This window comes from Aythya marila (genome assembly GCF_965140915.1).
Source record: "Aythya marila genome assembly, chromosome: 1".
In the NCBI taxonomy this organism is placed as follows: domain Eukaryota; kingdom Metazoa; phylum Chordata; class Aves; order Anseriformes; family Anatidae; genus Aythya; species Aythya marila.
This window is the reverse complement of record NC_139042.1, coordinates 40,802,709-40,826,415: the sequence shown is the minus strand read 5'-3', so window position 1 is coordinate 40,826,415 and position 23,707 is coordinate 40,802,709. Positions and strand designations below refer to the sequence as shown.

Sequence of the window (23,707 nt, the reverse complement as noted above, 5' to 3'; positions counted from 1 at the left end):
TGTTATTAGTAGGCAATAAATTACATTAATCCCCGTATGCTGAATGTGTTTTGCTAGTCGTACTATATGGTGAGTGATCTCCCTGTCCTTAGGCCCATGAGCCTATTTCTACATGTTTTTCTCTCCCTGTTCTTTTGACCAGGGGAGTGAGAGAGTGGCGTATAACTGAGCTACCTGATAACCTGGAAAAATTACAGTCTGAACAAGCTCTTTCTTCTCTAACCCTACTTCTGTTTATTTATTTATTTATTTTTCTCAGCTACTAAAGAAGTAAATATGTTTTTCTTCATAGAAGCATTTTCAGTATAGCATAGTGGTCCCTTCTTAGTGTCCTACTTATTTTTCAGGAGGACTGCTCAGTCAATTTGTCTGAGGTCACATGATAAACTGGCAGCTAGTATTTTGTTTATGGAGGCTTGTAAAACTCATAAGAAGTGCAGATATGCAGAACAACAGTGGAATAATATATATTTTTGCTAGGCATACAGACTGTATGTCCATACACACATGTATAAGTCTGTACATAGTGTCTGTATTTTTTCTTTATGGTGTCCAAAGAATAAGTTTCACTATGAGTAGTAATGCAATTTATGATGTAATAATTTTTGTCGCCCTTTTAGTTTTCTCATCCTGTAGTATCACCCTTTGATCCCCAGATTACACATTATCTATTGAATGACAAATATGTCATCCACACCGGCCTCTCTTTAAAAATATTATTCTTGCTTAGAAAAAGAATCTCAGAAACAGCAATAATGCATCTCTGAGCTGAATTAGTGTAAACGAAAAAGTCCCATTTGATGTTCTGGTAATTTTTTTATCTGCTATTCTACCTGTGTTTTATAAAATAAATTTATAACATTCTGCTGAAACTCCCAGTATAACCCTCAGATGCAAATATAATTGCTGGTAGCATAGTGAAAAGCATGTCTTTTGATCACAAACAGAACTTCAACCTTACCATTGCTTTGCTAAAATGGTTTAAAGGCTTTATAAAACTGTTTCTTTTGCATTTTTGCAAATGATTGGTAATGAAATTCATGACTTTTGACAATCTATCTCAATTTGGTAAATGCAGTTCTGCATTTTATTGATTCCTAAGCATTCAGTAAACAATTTTTAGAGAACAATTTATGAAGTTTTTTGCGTTTTTACTTAAGTTTACAATAACATTTATTATTTCTTTTTATACTTTTGCAGATTTGCAGATGTTGCAGATTTTAAATAGCAAAGCCATAGTTTTTTTGTTTGTTTGTTTGTTTGTTTGGGGGAGGGGTTGGTTTGGTTGTTGTTATTGTTGCTTTATTATTTATTTACCAAATTGTATATACTCATTGACATTGAACTGTGCTGGGATAACTTTGCATGATCAATCCTGCATAAATGAAAAGGGAAAAAAAAAAAAAGTAAAATACAGCAGGATTTTGTATTACAGTAACAATGAAATCATATAACATTTTCTGAGTAAAGAATTCTTTAGTTGAGGCCAGGGTTTCAATAGAAGGCATGAGAAATAAATTCCAATTAAGTGAGCGAAATACCCAAGTGTTCTGTAAAGTACTCTGTATGGTGTTCAAGTTCTATGCTTTTCTGCACCTGAAGAATGAAAACCATTTCTAAATCTAAGCCTCTTTTTTCAAAGAGAAATACAGTTTAAAGTTATATGAATTCTCTTATTTCAAAATTTGTTGTAGTTGTTGTTTTTCCTTTTAATACCTATTCAGAATACAGATTTAACTACTGATGTTTACTATTTCTTTATTCAGACCTTTGCAACTCAAGAGTGGATTTTTACCTGTACCTCTGAAGTCCGTCTTTCCTGGTATTTTCTCTTTAATTCCCTGTCAGCATTATTGTCAGTGAAGGGTTTTCATTTTTGTATTATTTCTGTCCTAGCCTATTTATGTGTGTAAAGTCAATGACCAGTAATCAAGGCTGAGTAGTATGTTATTATTTATGAGTGAACAACAGTACAAGATGCAGGGGAGAGCAGACTAGATACCTACATAATAACAGTAGGGTACTAACTGGTATTGTAGATATGTTGATATCTTCCGATGTTTTATTTCTGCTCCACTTGAATAAATCTAAACTTGGACAAAATGACCAGAGGTCTTAAAGGTGAACTTGGTCAATATTACCAGTCTCTAGGAGACCTTTGGATAGGATGCATTTTCCTTCTTCCTTACAGTGGGATGAAGAGATGTTAAATTGAGGGAAAAATCAGTACACACAATTATACTGGGATTTTACTGCTGTTTTACCTGTTCTTTTAAAGTAACGAGGAGGTAAAAGTTGATTAGAGAACAGCACTCTTGTTCAAATCAAAATGTTTTTTTTTTTTCTCAGAAGAGGAACACTGTGTAGTCAGATGCTGTAGAGTTAAACTTTAATTTCTGTTTTCTCCCTACTAAGATCCAGAAGGCTCTAAGACTGAATTTCCTCATCAACACTTTTGGGTTCTTCTTAAACCATTTCTTTTTTGAGGACAGCATGTCATCCTGAACTCTGAAAATCAGTCTGTATAAAGTTGCTGGGGTAATTTTTTTCCCGTTTTACTTGGTATGCATTCTGGTTTCCAATTTCTTAAGGAAACATTTGAGATTATTGGTCATTTGCAGTGTTGATAATTATTGTGGCCCTTTTAATTTTTTCAACCTGTAGTATCCCTTCAGTATCATGGTCATAAATTTGTAGAAGGTTTGGTTTTCTTATTTCTTTACTGCTAACTGAATTGTTTAAACATAAAAAGTGTCTTAGACTGAACACTTGTTCTGTTTGAAATTTTGTAATGAATGTTTGACACCCCCACGGTAAGTTCAGGTTTTGCACTTACCAATTAAAAAAATTATGGAAAAAGCTTCTCTGGAGTCTTTTATGTTCAATGATTACAAAATAAGCTCTCCATCCATTCTAAGGTATGAAAGTACTAAAAAGTGTTTTGAACAATTCAGACTCTTCAGATGAATTTGTGCTGGGCTTCCTGCAGAATGCAATCAACAAGCGTCTCATTGAATATGTGGTTCAGATTTCCTGCACCTCGACAAAAACAATATAGGCAAACAGGAAATGTTGTTTTTATATCACTAATTGGTCATAAGTACCTCTAAATGCTTTTCATGAACTGGTACAAAATGAGTGGTCTTTGCTCTTTGAAGTTCTTTGGTTCCTACATTAACAAGCTGCCAATTGAATTTAAAGGATTGATATTGCAGACAGCATTTGTAGTGAAAAAGAGCTTCTCAAAAAGGATCAGTAGCAGACTTTTTATCTGGGCTTTCTTAGAAAATAAAAGATTAACTTATTGTCTTCTACTAAGCTTATTATGTGCTAGTTTTTGGGATAGTAATTCAAAATGTCTTCAGAGCTTGTTTTTGAGTAGCCATTTAATGACTTGTTAAGTGGCAGATATACTGATGAATTTGAGGGTAGAAAGTGTTGTTTATAAATGGCAAGCAGGCAAGAGGACAAAATTTGTGCCAAACGCTGTGTAATGATTCAAAGACAAAATGACACATCTCATTTCAGCCCAATCTAACTATACAGAACTAGCATAAAAACAGAAGTTTTTCTGACCTGAAAAGCATAGCATGTTTAGAATAGCCAAGAGGCAGGATTAATACCTTATCTGTTCAACTGTAAGCTGACTTAGACCAAATTCTGATTTAACGAACAGTATGAATCCATTCAGACCTGCTCATTCCTGTTGTTTTCGTTTCTCAGAATTGTTGCTGTTGACATGTCTAAACTCCTTGGAGGAAGAGTAAAAATGTGTCTCTTTAACCCTACCAACCTCATTTATTAGGCACTGATTTATTTCTTGTAAATTACTTGTCATTCTAATTCTTCAGCAATAAAACTGAAGAAGCATGCATACAGCCACAACAAAGCTGAGGGAAAATAATTGAGAGAAAAAGTTGAAATCTCTTCCCACTACCCATACTAATGAGCTCCATCTTTACATTTTTATATATTATATTTTTATATATTTGTTGATCATTTTTATATATTTGTTGATCATCCAAAGGTAAGAAAATAAATTTGGATTTCCATTCAACATGATTGGCAGTCCAGATAGGACAGGAACACATATAAGCAGATTATGTCACTTATGGAAATAATACGTTTATTGTATTCTTTAGGGGGACCTCATAAGAGGTATCTTGCACATATAACAAGGTGAATATAACAGAATTAAGGAAATATTATTTTCTAAATCACCAATTCATAACTGTTTCTGTTGATAAATGATGATTTCTCATGGTCCAATTTAATTCTATTCAAGTGACATTAATGCGGGTAATAATTTTAGAAGGTAACTTACTCTAATACTTGTATATGACACAGATCAGGGGGTGAGATACAGTGGTAACTGAGTTGGTTTTGTGTAAAATTATCTGCAGGCCACCTCCAATTATTCAGGCTTACAACTACTTTAAAGGAAGGTTGTGAAATGTAGCAATTACTGTGACAGAAGGATGAACTAGCCTTTCCTCTTTTCCCATGTGGACCCTCATACAATAACCGTAAGATATTATGCAGAACACCTTTGTACAAAAAATAATTCAAAAATAAATCAATGGTATATGTCAAAAGTAAATACTATTTTTCTAAACCATATTATAGTCCATCAAAAGTCAATAAAAATATTAAAGATTTCTTTTTCTAAATAACTGTATTTCATATCATAATAACAGCTGATTTTTTAATTATCCTTATGCATTTTTCAAATGTTTCCAGCACCAGGGTTGCCGACTGCATTATATAGGTCTATTAATACTGTTCTCTATTAATACTGTTCTCAAAGTTTATGTAATGAAACTGCTATGTTATTACTGGACATTATCCAAATTACTGACACTCTCTCACCACAAGATACATAAAATCCTATGGCTTTCATTTGAAACAATCTTGTTATTTATTTGTAAAAGAAGGGGCTTGTCAGTGTCAGGAATTATTCTGAATTACATAGTTTCCTCAAAGGCTAGTAATTGCTAGCAAATTTTAGTATTTTCAGTAAAGTTCTGAACCAGAATTGCTGAACTGAGTAAATTTGCACTAAGTAAATATGAAATATTTATAAAATGAAAATACATTTCCATTTCTCTCCCATTTCTTTTTTTTTTTCAGTTTTTGGAATTGTAGACATCATTGTCTTTGCTGGCTAAAGTTGCATTAATAAGCCTTTTAGCTAAAAAGTTGGTCTGTATTTTATCATTATGGAAATATTGCCAATTCATCACATATAAAATCATTTGAAGTTTTAATTTTATTTCCCAACTGGTAAAATTTCCATGTTTTTTCCATTATTCCTTTATCTTGTGGATGCATATTAATGATGAAATAGAAAAATAAATAATTCTTTAAAAGAATTTTAAATTATTAAAATTAAATTATTAAAATTATTAAAATTAAAAATTGCTAAAATTATTTAAAGTGCCCAGTCATATTCTGATAATGAAGATGCAGCTGTTGTGTCAACCTTAACATGAATGTACTAAACATCTGTTTGTTGTTTGTATTTGTATTTTTAGTATCTTTATCAAAGAAGAAAGAAATACATAATTTCTGTGTCTGTGCTAAAAAACAAACAAGCAAACAAACAAAAAGCCCTCTTTCACTGTCAAAAGACTTACAACTTGTCACCTACAGTGCAGTAAAAATTTTCCGTCTTGTACTTCTGGTGATGAGAATTGGGAAAGATGCAGTGATTGCTCATATCTTCTAGAAGTTTGCAATGAAGTCTAGACAACACCTAGATGTTTTGGTCACATCTTATCAACACAGAGTTTCTTTTGTGGTTTTCAGACTGTCAGCAGCCAGCCATCCCCTGTCACCTCACTGCGACATGGATTCGAGTAGTTCTGAGGAATTCTACCAGGCTGTTCACCATGCTGAGCAAACCTTCAGAAAGATGGAGAGCTACCTGAAGCAACAGCAGCTCTGTGACGTTATTCTGATTGCTGGGAATCGCAAGATACCTGCACACAGGTAGGATGTAAACACAGGATATTGAAATTATGAGAGTAAAGATTCTGTATCTGCTTATTCCTTAGAACAGGATTTTCTGTCACCCTTTATGTATGCTTCCCTCTTTTTCTTGTACAACACAAAAATAAGTGACTGCAGAAGGTAATATTTGAAGGTTAGGCCTTTCAAGGTATTAGTCTTTTGCACAGATTTCAATAGTTCAAGTAGCCCTCGACTAGCAAACTTTCTATTGTGGGTGTGACAAGCTCCGTGTTCTGATGGTGTTCATCTGTGAGTAGAATGGAAGTTTCTGAAATTAGATGCTGTAGAGATACAGTGAACACTTTTAGCTTGAGATCATGACACACCAATAAGCTTGTCATACATCTTAGACATGTATAGTAAAATAACACTGAACACCAACTTCATAGAAATTGTTTATTTGAATTAACTTTAAAATGCCTTAATTACTTGGAATGATAATTATAAATATAAAAAGAATATATCATCATTTTCAAAATTCTAAAATGGTCTACCCCATTCCTGGATGTGTTCAATACCAGGTTAGATGATGCCCTGGGTAACCTGATGCAGTGGGTGGTGTCCCTGCCTATGGCAGGAGGGTTGGAACTAGATGATCTTTGAGGTCCCTTCCAACCCAAGCCATTCTATGTATCTGGTATTAAAATCGCCAGTATATATGAAACTCTGCTTGATGCTGGATTGTAATTGGAATTTAAAACAGTTATTATTTGCTGTGGTTTTCATTTTGGCTGTAGTCTTTGACTTCATGCAGACAAATGAAAATGGACTCCTAAAATTTAGATTAAAATACACAGCATGCTTTAGAGTTTTAAGAAAAAAAAAAAAAAAGCGAATACTTTTGCAATAAAACTCTCTTGAAGGCTGCAGCCTACAGGTGAACTATTCCTTGCCTGTGCTTTGGTTTCTCAGCTGAGGCAGTAAATCCAGAACAGGACTATGGTTGCCTCTTCAGGAAATCCTAAACACAGCCAAAGTATTTTTGAATTCATACATTAACTTTCTGGTATAGAGGAATACAGTAAGGTCATCTTGTCAACTTGAATATTGCAAAGTTCTTTCTTCCCAAGTGAAGATGGACACAGAAAGTTTTACAGAAAGTTTGCATATTATATATTCCAACTTCCATAATGAGGAAAAAAAGAAGAAGTCGAATATGTAAAGCTGAGAATTCAAAAGTATTGTTCAAATACTAATCAGTAAAAGCAAAGAGGAACCTTCATTAAAGTATTTAAATAGCCCCAGTAATTAAAATGAATGAGAAAATAACACCACTTAACAAGCAATAACAGATTGATCCAGCTGAAGCAGAATCCATGTAGTTTCAGTTTAGTAGCTGTAATAAACATAGAAATCTTTCTTCTCTTCTTTCAGCTCTTTTCATTCTTAAGATTTTGGTTCTGTTCTATAGTGTTAGAGATTCCATTTTTACTGTTTCTTTCTTGGCCTGATATACTCAGATTCCCAGATGCAGCAAAAACCCCAGTAATTTCTACCCACTGAGCTGGTAACTGACTCTGCTCCTGTGTTCCAGGCTTTTTGCCACTATTAAAATGCATCTGACACCTTGTGCACCCCTGGTAGTTGTCAGCTGATGTTACTTTTATCTGAAACACCAGGATTTTTCCCTTATGGGTATATCAAGTACAAAGAGAATAATATTAAATTTCAGTCTTGCTGTCCGTCTACATTTACAGTGTTCCAGAGCTGCAGGATTTGCCTTAAGGTGCTTTCCATCAAGAAAAAAGAAATAGAGGGGTAATGACCTAAGGTCTTCTAATCTGTGTCCAGCTTTACATCCCTATACATTATTGAATGAATGGAATTTTGTAGAAAACATGAGAAATTGGTTGTTCTTCCTTGACAGTTACTTGGTCTGTTTTTGCTTTTCATATTTTCCAACACAGATGTGGTAAAAAAATAAAGCAAATACAGTCCTGAATCTACATTCTTAAACTGGTTGGAAAAAAAACACTTATTAGATACACAGGAATATTATAGGTAGTTTGCCCTGTTAAATATAGATTATTTAAAATACTCAACTATATTTTTACCAGTATATTTTTTTGCCTATTTTATATATTTTGTTAAACTGCATAGTTTGTAGAGAAAGAGACAGAGTAAACTGCAAGTTTTTCTTTTAATTAGTTTAGTTAATTCATCCCAATATTTTTAAGACAGCTGTTCATGTTTGTATTCCTCCCTGTCAGTAGTAAATTTAATTTCACATTTGTCATTTCAATTCTACAGCATATCTAAATCCTTCTGGAGCTGGGCAAATACCTTAATAACAAGAGGATTGACCATGAAATAATAACCAAAATCTGATTTAGATTTTCTAATAAACCTTCAGACAACTTTCTATTTGATTTTCTACTTCTCTTTAGTCTGCAGTCAAAAGACTAGTTATCAAAGAATAGGCCAAACAGCTTTTGAATTATGAAGAATTGAAAACCTTATGTTCTGAATAAACTGGAATGTTGTCCAACAAGTAAAAATGAAGAGAAGGGTGTTCTGAATTTTCTGTTTATTTTATAGTGCTTGCTCTATTTTGTTTTAGACAGGTGTAGCTGAACAAGCACAGAATAAGGCTTTCTACTTATTTTTACGTTGGCTGTTAACAATATCAGAATATAATTTTATTTGGAAGAGAACTATTAGAGTCTGATTCAACATCTTCTGTTCAAAGCAGGCCCAAGTCCAAAGTTAGATTGACCTGTTGAGGGTCATTAAATAGTGGCATCTGTGAAGGTTACTCTTTTGGCATCCTCTTCCAGTTTATGATTGTCCTCATTGTCTTTAGTGATCCAGCATGTAGATTCTATTCAGATTTGCTCCATGATATTTTTGATTCAGGAAAATCAGACTATAGCTACCCACATTTTTCTTCCTGAGGACAGACATGGAAATAATCTTTTTTTCCAGTCTTGAGAAACATCCCACATTTTATCTGTCAAAGAAAAGAGAACATCCTCTCAGTGACATTGCTCTTTCAGCCGCTCCTCTTTGAATACGTGGTCCTATGGACGTGGTCCTATGGACTCATCTAATTCACTTAACTGCTCGCTGAGTACATCTTCCTCTGTCGAGAGTGATATTTCATACCCTATACATCCTGCTACATAAGGACCTGAAAGCAGACTATGTAAACAAACAAAACATTGACAGGTCCTGTCTATTATTTTTTTCCAAGGGTATTCAGAAGTATATCCAGCAGAGTGCCCCCTCTAATTAATGTTTTATGGAAGGTAGGATAGATAATATTTATATTGTATTCCTAAAAACATATAATAAGACTGTTTGCAGAGCAATAGACAACTGGTATTTATGGAGTTTATAAATTCAGTAGAACAGGTTAAGTATAACATTTCCTGCACAAACTTTGTAAAATCTTATCCAAGATAAAATCAACCCTTTTGAACAAAGATCCTCCTAAAATTATTTTATTTGGGGCAAATTAAAGCATATTACAAACCATCATTCTTACTGAATGCTAATAGAAATTAATAAAAACAAAATACTCAAAATTATTGCCTAAAATTATGATTTTCCTCCAATGTAGAAAAAATCAAAGTGGCAGTGTAAAAAACAAGCAGATATTTTTTTAATGTAATCATATAATCTCAATATTTCTATTTCTATAAAAGTTAAAATTCAGTTAAAAAAAATGCCAGGATATTGCATCAAGTAAAGTGAAAGACAAAAAAAAATAGTTATTCTGCTATTAGTTCTTGTGGATCTCTCTATACACCTCCACAGTTTGTAAACTGTATCATTTCTAGTTTAATTCCTCATAGTAATTATTTTTTCCTATCTTCCAATAACTTTCATAGGAAGAATATCAGGCAAGCTCTGGCCATGGCCTGAATGCTGACGAGGTAATTTTTGGCACTGCTATTTACTTCATTTTTGTTCTTTTTTACATTTTTATTCCTCATAAATAAGGGTAGAATGTTACACTACAAGATGGATCATAAAACATTATCGTGGAGCAATAGTTTCCCACTTGGAGGTACCACACCAAACGCTTGGTCTTGTTATAACAGCTTTTCAATGCTTTGGCGACTCAAACAACTTTAAAGTTATTATTACTGAAGCTTTTTGTTGGCTCCCGTATTGTAATGATGAGAAGGGATACTGAGAAAGTAGGAAGACCTCTGTAACAGCCATTTCAGAGGGGTAAAGTAAATGACATTTAAATGACATTTAAATAAAAGAAGTAAAATCCAATTTTATTTCTGCATTGATTTAACATGTAGAAATAATAATAAAATGTAAAAATGTAATATACCCTAAAGAGAGAAAATGCTTAATTAATTTCTCCTTTCTTCTGTTACACTGTCACATTATTAACAGTCTCTCTTCATTTAATAATGTTATTAACATAGAGTTTTCAGTTTCTCCATTCACGCTGGAGATGCATAGTGTATTTTTTTTTCTCATTTTCTGCATTTCATATTTAGATTATAGTTTGTTTAAGACAAGAACTTTGAAGTACTGTAACTTGAAAGTGCCTGAAAGGAACTCGGCCATTGCTGTTACAAAACAAACAAACAAATAAAAACATTCTGACACTTTCTACCTGTATCCAGGTTGAAATCAGCCACTTGCAGTTGCATCTAGATGTCTAGTTCCAGGTGCAACTAGATTGCATCTAGTAAATGTCATCTGAAACACACACACACAAAGGGAGTAGATGTTGTGCAGAATTACAGTGATGCAAAAATGAAAGTCAAAGCAATCAAAAGTAAAATATTTTTTTTAAATAAGCAATAATCTTAATATTAAAATGTAATTTATTAACATTTATAAAATATTAAAATAAAAATGTAGATTTGCCACAAATAATTTGGATGTTTTGAGTGAGTGTAACTCACTCGAATTGCATGGTGTTTCAATACTGTAGTTTCAGTACCATACAGCTGCTGAATAAACTTCAAAAAAATACTGTAAAGAAAACAGCTAAAGTCAAGGTAAATGATTCATAGACCTTTAAGATTTGCATTGGAGAGTTCATTAAAGCCCTCAGCCAGCATTGCCTAAATGTTACAGGCAGCTCTAAATTCAGACTCCAGTTTAAACCATTAGTTAGAATTTGACTGCTTAAAACAATAATCAACGTTAGCAGAAAATAAATGTTTTAAGCTTAGAATCTACCAATTCTTATTCAATTAAAAAGCAGATATAACAGGGAATGAATTGTAATATAAACAGAAAAATCAATGAAAACAAAAAATGAAAAAATATATTAAAATGACTTACATCTTCAACTTGCAATTCTAACTTTCACTGCGCTTGGTTAAATATTGCAATTAAAAAAAAAAAAAAAAAAAAAAAAAAAAGATTTTGAATGGAAATAAACCAAGAAATCAAGTGCCTTTTTTTTTTAATTTTCAGTTATAGATGATCTTATCATGAGAAATCTTGAGTTGTTCAGATGATTTTACTTAATATCAAATAAATGTAGGCATTTTAGCTCTCCCTGATGTTTAAGATAAGGTGCAGGAGGTACTCCTACTGTGGCAGTAAGAGTCTGTATGGCACAGAAGGCTAGGGGGTATATGTCAAATAAATAAATGCTTTAGTATGGCTACTCAAAGCTTTCTGCAAGCATTTGAATTGAAAGTGAAAAACATGTTTGTATTTTTCCACTCAAAATTTATTTTTTTCATCATAAATACTAAAATAAATTAATCTGAACCCTTTATAGGTAGTCATCTCTAATGTAGCATAGCATTTACTTGCTATCATCCTGATAAGTTTAATAAATGTTTTTCAGCAAACGGCAATGTATGTTCTCTATTTTAGTTCTCTAAGGAGAGAGGCCCACTTTTTCAATATATTTTGAGTGCTACTACAGAGAGGTGAAGTTTATGAAAATAATGGCATCATTAAAATTTTGAGACAGAAACTGAGAACTCAAAAAAGAAGATAAGATGTTAAGCTTGGAGGAGAGCTTAAAAAAAAGGCAGAGAAAGAAAGTTGGTATAAAGGCAAGAGTTGAAAGAAACGGAAAGCACAATATCCTAAGACTGTTTTATTGCATTACTCAGTAACAGATGCTCATGAAAACAAATGTAGTTGCTAACATTTTCTTTCTTTTTCTTTCTTTCTTTCTTTCTTTCTTTCTTTCTTTCTTTCTTTCTTAATAATATTTCTTGATACTGAGAATGGCATTAATACTTTCAAAGGTATTTCTTGTATCCACAAGCAACTCTTCTGTTTTTATTTGTATATAAGACATAAAAAATCTTAAATTCATATAACTGTGTACTATTTAAAGATTTTGCACAAGCATAAATTGGCCTTTAATTCTGAAGATTATTTTTGAAAACCTGAAGTTGGTACTTCAGTTAAATTTTGTTTTCAATTTTGCCATGTGTGTAATGTTACTGTAATCAGTGAAGGTCTGTAGTGTAAGTTACCTAGGCACGAGTGTCTGATGGTAACTGAGATGCCCTAAGCCATCTGAGGGAACTGGTGCCGATGACACAGTATGTGGAAAGTCTGTGCAGAGAAGGTTAGAGTCTAAGAGCCATCTCATTCATTTACTTGTGTACCACCAAAAAAGAGGTTGAAGATCACATACAAGGACATGACCAAACTGAACTATATGGAGGAATGAGGAATGAATTTGAATTAATAATGATGCTATGTTGTATTGTCTTTGTACAAAGAAGTTCTAGAATAAAAGGGGAGGATGACAAATAGACCTAAAAAAATTGAAATGTTTAAGCAGTCATTTATTCTAATGACTTCACTAATGACTTCATAGATCTACCTCTGTACTTTCATCAGACCTGAGCTCTGTGTTTCTGACATCTCTTCTGATAGTTCAAAGGAGCTAAAACTGAACTTTTCTTTCTCCTGAAAGCTTTTTACCACTTGTTCTTTTGGAGTTATAGTGAATAAATGTAATAATTAAGCACACCAGTAGAAGATCATAGTGGATTATTTATGATACATTCAAATATATATTCTATGTCTGAAGATGTGTTTTTTCTTCAGGAGAAAAGCACTGAGCTCTGCATTGTATTTGTATCATAACGGATCTTCATCAGCTCCTATTTTCATCACTGTGACATTTTGCCTCTCTTGCCCATTCCCAGATTTTGATAATTTGCTTGGATTCATATTTCTGTCTTCTCTCGCTCTTTTTTTAAATTTCTCTACTGGTTCAAAACAGCACAGAGTTCAAAGTACTGGCTGTAATAACAGACACCTTTAAATTAACACAAGGACACAAACTGACACAGGTAAACTGTATTCGACAACATATTCTGTTATCAAGTCTAGCAGCTGTAGTATGTGTATACTACTTGAAATCTCTGGGAAAAAACAAACAAACAAAAAGAAACAAAAAACAATTACAGACATTGTGTGCTGGGTGAATACATAGTGGAAATGACAATGTCAGATTTGTGTAACAATCCTAAAAACATTGTGTCAACTTAAGAGATGCAATGGTTGAAAAATCATGTTTCAGTTTGTACTGTAGGATCAATAATAAGGATCAATAATAAGGATCAATTTACTGTATTTGCACTTAAATGTCTGAGAGACAGTGAAAGAATTAAAAGAAAAAACAAAATGGAATAGAATGTGTCAAAAGACATGGTCCTGAGGGGAAACAGGGCATCTATCGTATAGATGGTGTAGACTATCAATGTCACTTAAAATTTGTAACTATCTGTTATATAAAATTAAAATGTAATAAAACAGTGTTTGACTACAGACAGAAAGGAACTTTCTTGTTTCAGGTTTAATCTATTCTCTTTAGATTTCCATCTGCCTGTCTATGGGCTTGAGAAAATTTTACTGGTTTCTTCTTGTTTGGTTTTATTATTATTTTTTAGCTGTTCTAGACAAAACTGCCTTTATAATAAGTTAGTTTATAAATATTACTCAGATGGTAAGGAAGAAAAAAGTTATCATATAGTTCTGTCCTTTTATTTCTCAAAAATGAAATAAGCACGTGGTACAGACTGGTTATAACAGGAAGTATGAGACAACTTATTAATTTAACTGTTATATACTATACTCACTGACTGCTTCTTTGCGCAGTAAGTTTACATTTCTATTTTTTTAATGAGCTAATGTGGCACTACTGAATTGCTAGCAAAATTCTTACCCTATGATAATGGTTCTGAGTGGATATTTAACCCAAATTACCTCAAAAATTGTTTTCTGTTTGTTAACTGCACAGGAACAGATTTCACTTACAGAGTGGGGAGAAAATCACAGAAAAACCTACAATATTTACAATATTGCCATGTGGCCTTTTACAGATTTTTTTTATCTGTGTAAAATTTGTATCTTTTCAATTTGGCAGATACAGATATTGAAGTCTATACAGACATATATATGTGTTCTCATATACGAAAATTAAAAAACAAACAAACTGTGATTTTGAACTCAATCTTCTGAAAAATATAAAAAATCACTTTTGAATGTTTGAAAGAACAGTGGAATAATTCACACAAAACATGTTTCTGAGAATTCAGTTTTCAAAGATGCATGAATTCATGATACTATTGAGACTTAGTGCTTTTATGTACTGTTCAGATGACTGATACATAGTTTGATAATTTTGTTCTTACTAATTGAGATCTGTTAGAATCTATTAGAATCTATTAGCCTTTTACAGCCTACAGGTACATAGATTACTCAACTAACGTAATTTTACAAAGTTAGAATTGACAGATCATCCGGTTTTCTAAGTGTTCCATGCTCAGAGTAATCTCATGACTTACAATGGGATAACATATATTAATGGGATAACATATATTAGAGATACCACTCTTTATTTCTTGTTTTAAGAAAGAAGAACTTCCTCTTGACTCTGAAAAAGTAAACAATTCCTTCTTTGAAGGAACAAGCAATGACAGTGTAGAAAACTGAAGTAGCTGACAGTTTGTTGGCAAGCAAGAAGGAAAGAAAATGACTGTGAACAAATCAGAGAGAATGGGCATAATAGATAATGCTTACATAATTTTCACAGACAAGAGAAAATAATACCAGATAGTTCCCTTGGTTTCAGTATTCTTCTACTGAAAGTATATTACAAGATCCGTATCTTGAAACACAGCCATCATACACATTTCAATAACCATTGGTGAACTATGTCTCAAGGACTTTCCAGCCAGAGGTGGTGCTATCCTGAATGTATTTTTATTCCATAGAGATTTATCTTATTCCATAGAGTTTGGTCTTCCAACCCATTTGTAATTGAAATGGGGATAGACAAAGTATGAACTTCCAAAATAAGGAATATGTCCACAGTTTTAACCTACTTGCATTAGATACTGACCTGAACATCCTTGTCTTTACATTGGAGAGACATATATTTGATGGATGGACCATTTGGTGGATAAGCAGTTGGCTGGATGGTTGCACTCAAAGACCTGCTGTCAACAACTCGGTGTCCAGGTGGAGACCAGTGATGATTGGCTTTCTTCAGGGATCAGTATTGGGATCCAGTATTAACACCTTTGATGGTGTCATGGACAATGGGATTGAGTGCACCCTCAGCAAGTTTGCAGACAACTGCAAGCTGAGTGGTGCACTTTACATATTGGGGGAAGGGATGCCATCCAGAGGAACATGGACAGGCTAGAGAGGTGGGCCTGTATGATGAACCTCATGAAGTTCAACAAGACCTGACGAGCAAGGTCCTGCATGTGGATCAGGGCAATCCCAAGCACAAATACAGGCTGGGTGGAGAATGGATTGAGAGCATCCCTGAAGAGAAGGACTCGGTGTGCAGAGAAACTCAACATGAACTGGCAATATGTACTTGCAGCCCAGAAAGCCAGCCATATCCTCAAATGCATCAAAAGAAGAGTGACCAGCAGGTCAAGGGAGACAATTCTCACCCTCTACTCTGCTGTTGTGAGATCCCACCTGGAGCACTGTGTTCAGCTCTGGGGCCCACAGCATAAGAAAGACATAGACCTGTTAGAGCATGTCCAGAGGGCATGTCAGAAGGCCATGAAGATGATTAAAACAGCTGGAGCACCTATCCTATGAAGACAAGCTGTTACGCCTGGAGAAGAGAAGACTCCAGGGAGATCTTCCAGCAGCCTTCCAGCATCTAAGGGAGTCCTGCAAGAAAGCTGGAGAGGGACTCTTCCAGGGAATGTAGCGATATGACAAGGGGGAATGTCTTTAAATTACAAGAGTAGATTTAGATTAGATATTCAGAAGAAATTCTTTACTATGAGGGTGGTGAGGCAGAGGTTGCCCGGAGAAACTGTGGATGCCCCATCCCTGGAAATAAAAAGGCCAGGGGTTGGATGGGACTTTGAGTAACCTGGTCTAGTGGAAGCTGTCCCTGCCCATGGCTGGGAATTGGAACCAGATGATCTTAATGTTCCTTCCAACCCAAACCATTCTATCATTCTATGATAACAACAAAAAAAAGAAAGTACCTGAGTGTTAAAAAAAAAAGAAAGAAGAAAACAAAAAACAGAAAACAAAAAACAAAAAACAAAAAACAAAACAACAACAACAACAAAAAAAACAGAGTAGCAACAAAGTGTATTTACAATCTCTTTTTTTTGTAGGCATCTAGTGTTACGTTAATTACATGAACATGGAATTTTTATGAATTAGAATCTTCTAAAGTTCATGATAACCAAAGTTGAGCGCACAATCAGAAGGAATTACTACCTCAATTAGTCATTTCTCATCATTTGAGACAAAGTAAAGATCCTGTACATGTTCTGAAGCTGCACTACCTGCAGGTAAATCATAGAATCATAGAATATCCTGAGTTGGAAGGGACCTATGAGGATCATCGAGTCCAACTCCTGGCACCACTGAGGTCTACCCAAAAATTCAGACCATATGACTAAGAGCACAGTCCAAACACTTCTTAAAACCTGACAGGCTTGGTGCTGTGACTGGGGAGCCTCCCTGGGGAGCCTGTTCCAGTGCGCGACAACCCTCTCAGTGAAGAGCCTCTTCCTGATATCCAGCCTGAACCTCCCCTGCCTCAGCTTGGCACCATTCCCTTGGGTCCTATCACTGGTCACTAAATCGATCAGCACCTGCTCCTCCACTCCCCCTTGTAGCTGTAGACCATGGTGAGATCTCCCCTCAGGCCAAGTGACCTCAGCTGCTCCTTGAACATCTTCCCCTCTATGCCCTTCACCATCTTTGTAGCCCTTCTCTGGACAGTCTCCAATAGTTTCACATCCTTTTTGTACTGTGGTGCCCAGAGCTGCACACAGTACTCGACGTGAGGCCGCACCAGCACAGAGTAGAGCAGGACAATGACAATCACTTCCCTTGACCAACTAGCAATGCCGTGCTTGATGCACCCCAGGATATGGTTGGCCCTCCTGGCTGCCAGGGCATACTGCTGGCTCATATTCAGCTTGCTATCAACCACAACGCCCAGATCCTTCTCTTCAGGGCTGCTCTCCAGTGTCTCATCAGTCAGTCTGTACATATAGCCAGGATTGCCCTTTCCCAGGTGCAGGACCTGGCACTTGCTCTTGTTAAACTTCATGTGGTTGGTGACTGCCCAGCTCTCCAATCTGTCCAGATCGCTCTGCAAGTGCTTTCCACCTTCAACAGAGTCAACAACTTCTACAAGTTTAGGGTCATCAGCAAATTTGCTCAAAACACCTTCTAGTCCTAGATCCAAATTGTTTATAAAATCATTGAAGAGAACTGGCCCTAACCTAGGGGAACCCCATTAGTGACCATCCGCCAGCCTGATGTGGACCCATTTAACAAAACCCTTTGAGCCCTACCTATCAGCCAATTTTTCACCCATTTTGTGATGCTGTTGTCTAGCTGTATGCTGGACATTTTGTCCAGTTGGATCCTACGGAAAAGTGTGTCAAAAGTTTTACTGAAGTCCAAAAAGATTACAGCTGGTTTCCCTTGATTGACTAGATGGGTGATCTTATCATAAAAGGAAATGAAGGTAGTCAAACCGGACCTACCCCTCGTGAACCCATGTTGGCTGGGACCAGTGACTGCATTGTTCCCCAGGTTCACTTCAGTAACTTCAGGGATGATCTTCTCCATAATTTTACCAAGCACTGATGTGAGACTGACAGGCTTGTAGTTGCAAGGGTCTTCTTTCTTGCTCCTCTTGAAAACTGGTACAACATTTGCCAGTTCCCAGTCTACTGGGACCTCTCCAGATTTCCAAGACCATTGAAAAAGAATTGAGAGAGGTCCCGCAATGATGTCAGCCAGCTCCCTGAGCACCCTAGGATGAATCCCATCCGGACCCATGGACTTGTATGGATTCAGGTGGAGCAGCAAATCCTGCACACATTCAGGTTCGGTTGGGAGTTATCATTCCCACCGTCACGCAGCTCAGGGCAGCTGGGGCTCCGAAGCCCATCGTTGGCTTTGAAGACAGAGGCAAAGAAGGCATTAAATGTCTCTGTTTTGCCGATGTCCTTGTCTGTGAGGTGACCATCCCCACCAAGTAGCGGACCTATGTTTTTTCTTGTCCTCCTTTTTCTATTCACATATTTAAAAATAAAATAAAATAAAATAAAATAAAATAAAATAAAATAAAATAAAATAAAATAAAATAAAATAAAATAAAATAAAATAAAATAAAATAAAATAAAATAAAATAAAATAAAATACAACAAAATAAAATAAAAATTATAGTCTCCCACAGAACTGGACAGCTTCAATTCTAACTGGGCTGTGGCCACACAAATTTTCTCCCTACAAACACAAGCAGCGTCCCTGTATTCCTTCCACATTGCCTGACCCTTCTTCCAGCAGCCATACATTTTCTTTTTGTGTCTAAGCTCCAGAAGAAGATCCCTGGTCAGCTAAGCTGACCTTCTGCCCCACCTGCTTGACTGCCAGTATTTTGGAATTGCTTGATCCTGTGCTTTTAGGAGGCAGTGCTTAAAGACTGACCAGTACTGATGGATGCCAATGCCTTCAAAAGCAGTTTTCCAGATGACCTTGCTAGCCAGTTACCTGAGAAGCCTGAAGTCTGCTCTCCTCATATCCAGAGCTGAAGTTTTGGTGGCAGTTTTCCTCCTGTCACCAAAAATCTTAAACTCAACCACTTCATGGTCACTATGAACAAGATGGCCACCAATTGCCACGTCCCACACCAGACCCTCTCTGTTCTTCAGCAACATATTTAGGAGGGCATTTTTCCTAGTTGGCTCACTTAGCACTTGCACCAAAAAGTTATCATTGAGGTGCTTTAGGAACCTCCTGGATCTGCCCACGTTGACCATGTGGTAATACCAGTTGACATTTGGCAAGTTGAAGTCTCCCATAAGGACAAGGGCAGTGGATCTCGGGGTGTTTCTTAATTCCACAAAGAATAATTCATCAGTGTCACCATCCTAGCCGGGTGGTCTGTAATAGACTCCCACAACAACATCCTCCCTTTCCTCTTGTGGCAGAAACACAAGAGAAAAGGCAGGCCCCAAAGCTTGCACTCCATCCCCTCACAAAGGACAACGTAGGCTGGCAGCCTGGTCCTCTGGCACACACAGCTGACCCCAGCCCCAGCTCCTGGTGCCACACGGGATGTGTGGCACATGACAACAGATGAAACAAACCTCCTTAAGGCTTAGGAGATGAGCATTGCCTTCACTCTCCAGAAGCTCTCACATTCAGTTCTATTTTCCCAATTTCTGCCACGGCTCTTTAACAATTACCTTCTACCATTTCATACAGCATTTCTACTTTTGCAACAAGCCTTTGAAAGATGCCTGGGAAATCACTGGGGGATCAGTGCACCCACTGGGGTCTGGGCACCCATTCACACAAGGGATTCAGCTAGCTCCGTAAGGCTGTCAACGCTTTACTTCCCAAGAAAGGCAGAACCCCAGTGCTCATTATCCCCATCCCCTTCCTGGAACTGTCCTAGGCTGCACAGAACACTGATCTCAGGCTGCCTTCCAGTATTAGATATCATTACAGCAGTGTTTTCATTTTGACTGGTTTGTATAACTATGAACTGATTAAGGAGAAGTTTGTCTGTGGAACCGAATTACCAGAATCTCATAATTAAAGACAAGGAGAGCCAACACTAATCTAACATGTAAACACAGAGTTCCTGATAGATGCCTTTGCTGGGTCTGGCTGGGATGGAGTTAACTTCCCCCACAGCACCCCATTACAGCAGTGCAGCGCGCTGCACTTCCAGCTCAAACAGCCCTGATATTGCATCAGTGCTTTGTCTATCGCTGAGCTGTGCCCCACAGCACCCTGACTCCCTCCAGCTCACCAAGAACAGTAGGTAGGGGGCGGGCAGGGGTGGGGAGGAGACATCACAGGGGCAGCTGACCAAAACTGACCAATGGGATATCCCATATTGTGTGGTGTCACACTCAGCAGTAACAGCTGGGGAAGGGAATGGAGACTCATTATCAAAATGTCTGTCTTCCCCAACAACCTCTACGTGTACTGAGCCCCTGCTTCCAAAGATGTGGCAGGATATCGCTTATTGAAAAGAAGTAGAGAGTAATTGTTTTCTCTCTCTGAATCTGCACAGCTTTGCTTTATTTTACTTTCTTTTCCCTAAATTAAGTTATCCTTACCTCAAAACTGTTAGGCTTTTGCCTTCATCATACTCCCCTCCACACCCCTGAGTATGGGGACTGTGAGTGTGCTGTGGTGTTTTGCTGCCCATAAAATTATGAATCTAATTCAAACTGTTACATTTTACTTTGCTATTTGGATAAGCTAAGAGAACAAAAGCAATCAATTGTCACACTGGCTGATGAATGTTAACTTCAGTAGCTTTTTTCTTGAAATAAATAGTTAACTATATACAGATGGGTAGATATTTTCTCTCTGTTTACTAATTCTCTGTTTGTGATTCTTGTGTTTTCAATGAATGTTTTTATATTTTATGTTTTCAAATTAAGCAAGAAATATGACCATATTTTATGGAAGTGTGTGTTACGCTATTTATAGCTTTGCCAGATTTCTAACTCAAGATTATCTGTGAATATTCACTCCTAATAAAGTAATAATATAATTATAAATGTTATTTAAATGAATGTGTTGGCCTAAGGCAGTAAAATGACAACTATACCTGGTAGTTAACGTTGGTTTGACGTACATATATCAGACCCTCAAAAAAGACATGCAAATTGTGTAAATATTTTGAAATTATTTTCCTTTGGAAATGTTTCTTAACAACAACAACAAAAAGACATTTAGATTTAGAGCTTAGTGATATGGTTTAGTGGAGGACTTGTTAGGTCAGAGGTTGGACTAGGTGATTTCTTCCAACCTAGATGATTATGTGATTCTGTGAAAAAAGTAACATCCTTACATTCTTGCATTGGATTATTATTTTTTTTATTAAATAGCATGTTAAGCTATTAAAGTTCTTACTGAAGGTTGAACGATCTTACTAAGTTACATGCTGTTAGTAAAGTTTATCGAAAAAAAGACTTTTTTAAGGTCAATTAAGAGTACCTCTTCGGTATAGAATCTGTATGTCTATTAAGATGGCTTTGATACAGAGAGGTTATCTTGCTAACAATAGGGATAGGAGAGTTATCATAAAGACTGAGAGCTAATTTCTATGTCTGTTTTATATGCAAATGCTGATGTGCCACTTGGTTCATATCACAGGAAGCAGAATCAAATTAGAATAAATGTCATGTTGTATTTTGCTGCTTACGTGCATTCATAATGTATTGCTCCTGCTACTGTTTAGTTATTTTGAAAGTAAGCGTTTCTAAAAGAACATTAGCCTTGATGATCTGAAATTTCTAATACATAGATCAATGCAAATGACACAAGTTTCCAACTTTTTTTGCAGACTTGTCCTCAGTTCTGTCTCTGACTACTTTGCTGCCATGTTCACAAGTGATGTTTGTGAAGCCAAGCAAGAAGAGATCAAAATGGAAGGCATAGACCCCAATGCACTGTGGGATCTTGTTCAGTTTGCGTATACAGGTATTGCAAAGCATACATGATACTTCCTACAGTCAAAGATGTTGACAGTTTCATTTGCTGCTTGCCAATAAATAGATACATATTTTTATAACCTGTGTCCTTCAGAACACTCATTTACCATTTCTAGAGCTAAGTTCTAATTATTTCTTATCTCCTAACTGTTAAATATCTTAGACTCAGTAAGCACAACGTAAGAGTCTAGGAAACTATGTGTATTTCTTGGTCTAGAAATACTTAAAAAACAGTACTTCATTATATGCGTTATTTGATGTATTTTTTGAAGATTGCTGTCTTAGTCAAGTTTCAGTTTAAAAAATTACATTTTTTTTTTTTAAATTGTCACTTTCATTTGCTGTTATAAACTGGTACTTGGTTGTATAATGTTGTATAAAGTTTCTGAATAAATTATAATTCAGATTTAATAACTCAGAACTTCCCACTGAATAGTTTTTACATTTTAATGCATAATAAATTTGTTTTTATCCTTCCTAAACAAGCTCTTACACACAATGTATCTGAAATGCATTAATAGGAAAGAATACTAAGGTCACAAAATAAAGTAATTAAAAGATAGGAAATACCAACAATAAGATTTGTAGTCTGAATTTGTCTCCCCTTGCATATGAAGACTGAAAGTATTAAACACAAGCTGTTTTCTCTTTCTGTTTCCTAGAAGACATCCGTATATTATTTAAATTAACAATATTTTATTATAATTTTGCTACTGAACATTTGATTTTAACTTCGATTTTAAACGGATGGCTCATAACATACAGTTTTAATCCTTTCTAAATACATTAATATTAATTTAATCTTGAAATGCTCTTTGCTTTGATATATTTAATCAGGATATGTGCTGTTTATTTTATGACATAATAAATGTCCTTTACCCTCTTAATAGGAAACAGGAACTGTAAATAAATATAATTTAAGTTAAAAAATGTTCCTTTTGAGATCCATGTTTTGGAAACTCAGGTTCTACGAATGTCATAAAGTCTTCATTTATGTAGTACTCTACATTTTCATCTGAAAGTGTATTTTGTTTATTTGTGGATTTGCTGTTCATATCGTTCCACAGTCTGGATGTCATCCAGAACATCTCAAGCTAGGGACCCATGAAATGAAGAATGTGTAAGTAGTTGTCATTAGGCATGAGATGGATATAATCATTATTACTCAGTATGAATGTAAAATTAATAGTACAGGAATACTGCTGCAAAATGTAGAATACCTCAGAATAGCAAAATATGCTATAAAATAGCAAAAAAAATAATGCACAGAATAGCAAAAGACATCATAGGTAACAATAAATTATTTTGTATAATAATTCTGTATAATTATGTAAGTGTACAGGTAGAGGAAAGTGAAAGACAGTGTTGTTCCACTAGGAGCAAAACTCTGGAAATATTGAAGTACTGCATGAAGTTCTTTTGCTTCAGCTTACACTGAAAGTTCACACACAAACACACAGTGCAGTTCATATGTACAATGAAAGATAACATCCAGGTATGGATTAAGAAAAGATTAGATAAAGAAAGAAAAGAAAAGAAGAAAGCAAAAAACTATTTAACTTTCAAGTGAATCTATTTCAGCACTTTGTTGGTTATCTTTGAGAACTTTGGAGAACGGATGTGGTAATGGAAAATTAGAAAAGAGCAAATATATTCCACTCTCACCTTGATTTCTTTGCAGAATGTTGTATTTTTATTTTTTTTTTTTCTATGAGCTGGAAAACCTGAAGGTTTCTTATTGTGGTCAGGTAGTTAAG

At 35.4% G+C, this 23,707-nt stretch overlaps 1 protein-coding gene across 2 annotated transcripts in view; it reads left to right on the top strand.

The window, feature by feature from the left end:
• The window catches only part of KLHL1 (kelch like family member 1), a gene marked incomplete at both ends in the record, with an annotated part of 232,836 nt that overhangs the window by 69,500 nt on the left and 139,629 nt on the right, over nt 1-23,707 (top strand). Inside the window, 2 exons of one of the 2 annotated variants that reach the window (XM_082753436.1) lie at nt 5,809-5,991; nt 21,803-21,939. In XM_082753436.1, coding sequence (XP_082609562.1) covers nt 5,809-5,991; nt 21,803-21,939 — 320 coding nt within the window. The remainder of the gene's footprint in view (nt 1-5,808; nt 5,992-21,802; nt 21,940-23,707) is intronic. The other variant, XM_082753437.1, reaches the window with a different exon arrangement.